This window comes from Phodopus roborovskii, unplaced genomic scaffold, assembly GCF_943737965.1.
Source record: "Phodopus roborovskii unplaced genomic scaffold, PHOROB, whole genome shotgun sequence".
In the NCBI taxonomy this organism is placed as follows: domain Eukaryota; kingdom Metazoa; phylum Chordata; class Mammalia; order Rodentia; family Cricetidae; genus Phodopus; species Phodopus roborovskii.
Window position 1 is genome coordinate 229,415 of NW_026126820.1, and position 5,184 is coordinate 234,598.

Here is a 5,184-nt window from a genome sequence, read left to right on the forward strand (position 1 = left end):
CAAACTAACAAAAAAGCAGAGAGAAAACATGCAAATTAATAAAATTAGAAACAAAAATGGGAACCTAACAACAGACAGAGAGGAAATCCAGACAATTTTCAGGTCATACTTTCAAAATCTGTATTGCACAAAAATTGAAAATTCAAAGGAAATGGACAAATTTCTGGATAACTATCACTTACCAACATTAAATCAAGAACAGACAAACAACTTAAATAGACCTATAACCCGCAATGAAACAGAAGCAGTCATTGAAAGCCTTCCAACCAAAAAAAGTCCAGGGCAGATGGATTCAGTGCAGAATTCTACCAGACATTCAAGGAAGAACTAATACCACTATTTCAAACTGTTCCACAAGACAGAAACAGAAGGTCCATTGCCAAACTCTTTTTATGAGGCCACAATAACCTTGGTACCCAAGCCTCACATGGACACAACTAAGAAAGAAAACTACAGACCAATATCCCTGATGATTGATGCAAATATACTCAATAAAATACTGGCAAACAGAATTCAAGAATACATCAGAGAAATCATCCACCATGACCAAGTAGGCTTCATCCCTGGATTGCAGGCGTGGTTTAACGTTCGAAATCTATCAACATGATCCACCATATAAAGAAACTGAAAAAGAAAAACCATATGATTATCTCCTTAGATGTCTTTGACAAAATCAACACCCTTTCATGATAAAGGTCTTGGAGAGGTCATGGATAACAGGAACATAGGTAAAAATAATAAGAACAATATACAGCAAACCAACTGCCAACATCAAACTGAATGGAGAGAAACTTAAGCCAATTCCTCTAAAATCAGGAACAAGACAAGGCTGCCCTCTCTCTCCATATCTCTTCAATATCGTACTAGAAGTTCTAGCTAATGCTATAAGACAACAAACTGAGATCAAGGGGATCCAAATTGGAAAGGAAGAAGTCAAACTGTCTCTATTTGCAGATGATATGATAGTTTACATAAGCGACCCAATAAACTCTACCAGGCAACTCCTACAGCTGACAAACACCTTCAGCAAACTAGCAGGATACAAGATAAACTCAAAAAAATCAGTAGCCCTACTTTTTTCAGATGACTAAGAGACAGTGAAAGAAATCAGAGAAACATCACCCTTTACAATAGCCACAAGCAACATAAAGTATCTTGGTGTAATGCTTACCAAACAAGTAAAAGACCTATATAATAAGAACTTTGTGGCTCTAAAGAAAGAAATTAAAGAAGATACCAGAAAATGGAAAGATCCCCCCTGCTCTTGGTTAGGTAGGATAAACATAGTAAAAATGGCAATCTTACCAAAAGCAATCTACAGATTCAATGCAATCCCCATTAAAATCCCAGCACAATTCTTCACTGACCTTGAGAGGATAATAATCAAATTTATATGGAAAAACAAAAGACCCAGGATAGCCAAAACAACCCTATACAATAAAAGAACGTCAGGAGGTATCACCAGTCCTGACTTTAAACTCTACTACAGAGCTATAGTTCTGAAAACAGCCTGGTAATGGCATAAAAATAGGTAGACAAATGGAATCAAATCGAAAATCTTGATTTTAACCCACACACCTATGAACACCTGATTTTCAACAAAATAGCTAAAATTATACAATGGGGCAAAGACAGCATCTTCAACAAATGGTGCTGGCACAATTGGATGAGGGTGTGTAGAAGACTGCAGATAGACCCATGTCTGTCGCCATGCACAAAACTCAAGTCCAAATGGATCAAAGACCTCAACATCAATCCAGCAACATTGAACCTCTAGAAGAGAAAGTAAGAGGTTCCCTTGAACAAATTGACATAGGAGACCGCTTCCTGATTATAACTCCAGGGGCACAGACACTGAGAGAAACAATTAATAAATGGGACCTCTTCCAACTTAGAAGCTTCTGTAAGTCAAAGGACACAGTGGACAAGACCAAACGGCAGCCCAAAGGCTGGGAAGAGATTTTTACCAATCGTATATCCGACAAAGGGCTGATCTCCAAAATATACAAAGAACTCAAGAAACTAGTCAACACAACACCAAATAAGTCTATTAAAATATGGGGTACAGAACTGAAGAAAGAATTCTCAATAGAGGAAATCAAAAAGGCTGAAAGACACTTAAGAAAATGCTCCACATCCTTGGCTATCAGGGAAATGCAAATCAAAACAACTTTGAGATACCATCTTACTCCTGCCAGAATGGCTAAAATTAGATACACCAATGATGACTCATGTTGGAGAGGATGTGGAGAAATGGGAACACTCCTCCACTGCTGGTGGGAGTACAAACTCATACAGCCATTTTGGGGATCAGTATGGTGGTTCCTCAGGAAAATGGGAATTAGTTTACCACAGGACCCAGCAATCCCCCTCTTAGGCATATACCCAAAGGACTCTCTTCCATGCAACAAATACATCTGTTCAACTATGTTCATAGCAGCACTATTTTTAATAGGAAGAACCTGGAAGCAACCTAGATGCCCCTCAATTGAAGAATGGTTAATGAAGATGTGGCACATCTACACAATGGAATACTACTCTGCAGAAAAAAATAATGGTATCTTGAAATTCGCAGGCAAGTGGATGGCACTTGAAGAAACCATCCTGAATGAGGTAACCCAGTCACAAAAAGAGGAACACAGTATGTACTCACTCATGTATGGATTTTAGACCTAGATCAAAGGATCACCAGCCTATAATTCACACCACCAGAGGAACTAGGATACAAGGTGTATTCTAAGAGATTCATATAAAGTCCCTCACAGAACTTGGAAGGGACAAGTCCCCCCAGAGCTCAGGTGAAGTGGGGGGGGCAATGAATGGAGAGAGAAGTAGGAGAAAATGAGGGGTAGGAAAGGAAAACATGTGCGATTAGGAAGATTGAGCCTGGTTAGGAATAGAAGATAGGAAAGAGAGAGATAGAGACAGAGACAGAGAGAGAGAGAACATAAAAGAGGGAGCCAATATTGGTTTGAAGATAAAATTGAACACAAAGAAAGGTCTAGAGAACTACAGGGCTGCTGCCAACTAACAATTTGAGTTTTGTGGAAAGGCTAACATAAATGCCCTTCCCGGAGAGTGAGATCAACCACTAACTTATCCATGGAGCCCTCAACTAATGCCTGTTGGAAACAAAAGCAAACATAAACACTGAGTGGAAGTAGAACTCAGATGCAGAGGGAGAGGACAAGACCAGGCAGCAGAAACACATAGTGGCAGCTTACCTGAACAAGGAGGAGCTAAAGGGCCACCAGACTTATAGCTGGCATGCCAGCATGGGACTGACTCAGGCCCCCCTGAATATGGGTCTCAGCCTGAAGGACTGAGCAGTCTAAGGGACCTCAGACATTGGAGCCAGGTTGTATCCCTGGTGCACAAGAGGACTTTGCGAACATATCCCCCATGGAGGGATAACTGCCTTAACCTAGAGACAGGAGAGAAGCCCTAGTCCCTACTTCACAGGACCTGTCAGACCTACATGACCCCTACTGGATGACATTCCCCTACGTATGGAATTGGGGTGGGGGGATGGGAGGGGAGGGTGGTTAGAGTGCATGTGAGAGGGCAGAGAGGGTAAAAGGCAGGGAAGGAGGAAGAGATGGGGGGAGGGAGGGAGGGAGAGGGAACTGAGATCGACATGTAAAATAATAAATTAAATTTAAAAAAATGCTTTGACTCCAAAATTTAAATTCAAGGTCAAGTTACTGGGGAAAATGATTTCTATTTTTGTTTCCACAGAAAATGAAAAGATGTGGATTCCTTCCAGACTAAAGTGGTTTCATCAAGCCAGACCACCTGAAACAGAGTACCAGGTGATCCTACATTCAAAACAGCTAAACAAAGCAGCCTGACAGACTACAGCCAGGATTTCTGAATCTTCTTGGAATTCCCCATGACAGTGCCCCTTACCAGCAGGAAGTAGTTAGGAAAGAACAACGCCCAAATTCCCAAATATTGTCTATAAATGTTTGTTTTCTTTTAAATGGACTTGGTTATATAAAATAAAATAAAAAAAAAAAACCTAATAATCCCTTAAAATGAATCACCAAGTTCTCAGAATTCAAGTTTAATGGATACTAAAAAAAAAAGAAAAAGTTGATTTCTGAGACAGGTATATCAGACAGTCTACCCACAACACAGCTCAGGCCATTCCCAATAGTGGAAGAATGGCTAACTACCCCAGCACTGTAGGAAAGGCATATTTTGTATCACATATTTTGTTTTGTGTTTAAACATGCACAGAGTATAAGAGATTTTCCTCTGGTGCAAGCTGGCAGAAAAATGTCTCTAAGTGCTCACTTCTGCTTAGAGAAATATTCTTTGCTCTTTTGGACACTAGGCTGGATAGTATCACTGTCAGTTTTCCAGGCAGCTGGGCACATTTCATCATATTTGTCGCTGCACTGGAAGGCATGGACTAATCTCAGTATCTCATCCACAGATCGGCAAACACGAAGATCAGCTTTTAAGGCTCCACAATCTTGAGCAATGGTGCGATTGGGATCTGATACCAAGAGAATGTTCGTGGGTCCCAATCCTCCTTGTTTCTTGGGTGTATTAATCCATGACAGATGACAGAAGTGAGAAATCACAGAAGCTCTAATTACTTGGCAGTTGAGTTCCTTAAACTCTTCTGCCCTATTACTGAAAGCAATGATCTCAGTGGGGCACAAATATGTAAAATCAAGAGGGCAAAAGAAGAATACGGTATATTTTCCTCTGTATTCACTAAGGCTGATATCTTTGAATTGTCCATGTGGCATAACAACTGTGGCTTTGAAGTTGGGGGCAGGATGCCCAATTATTGCATTTCCGCGAAGACATCTGGCTAACAGTAGGGCCAAGTCACAGGTCTCCAACAGAAAAACAACCAAGGCCAAGGCCAGAGAGGAAGACTTTTTTTTTTTTTTTTTTGTCAATGTTTGGGAAAGTGAAATGGAGTAAAGCACTTGTTGCTAAACCCTATGAACAGAGTTCAGATTTCTAGGAAGAGGACAGCCAAGTCTAGCCAATTGTCCTCTGACTCACACTGTGGCACACTTGAGCTGCTTCCACGTTAAACTAACTACATATAAAAATTTCCTCTGAGGCAAGGCAATCCCTGCTTTGGCCATTGTGTGTAGTGGAGAATGCACATGAACGACCCTGTGCAGGCGGACAGGAGTGAGTTCTGAAAAGCAAACC

The 5,184-nt window shown here is 40.7% G+C and overlaps 1 protein-coding gene across 1 annotated transcript; it reads right to left on the bottom strand.

The window, feature by feature from the left end:
* Positions 1-4,295: 4,295 nt before the first annotated feature.
* Positions 4,296-4,778, bottom strand: LOC127214613 (peroxiredoxin-1-like). The gene has a single exon (XM_051174952.1). The coding sequence runs from the start codon at positions 4,761-4,763 to the stop codon at positions 4,296-4,298; it is 468 nt and encodes a 155-aa protein (XP_051030909.1). The 5' UTR covers positions 4,764-4,778.
* Positions 4,779-5,184: the final 406 nt, after the last annotated feature.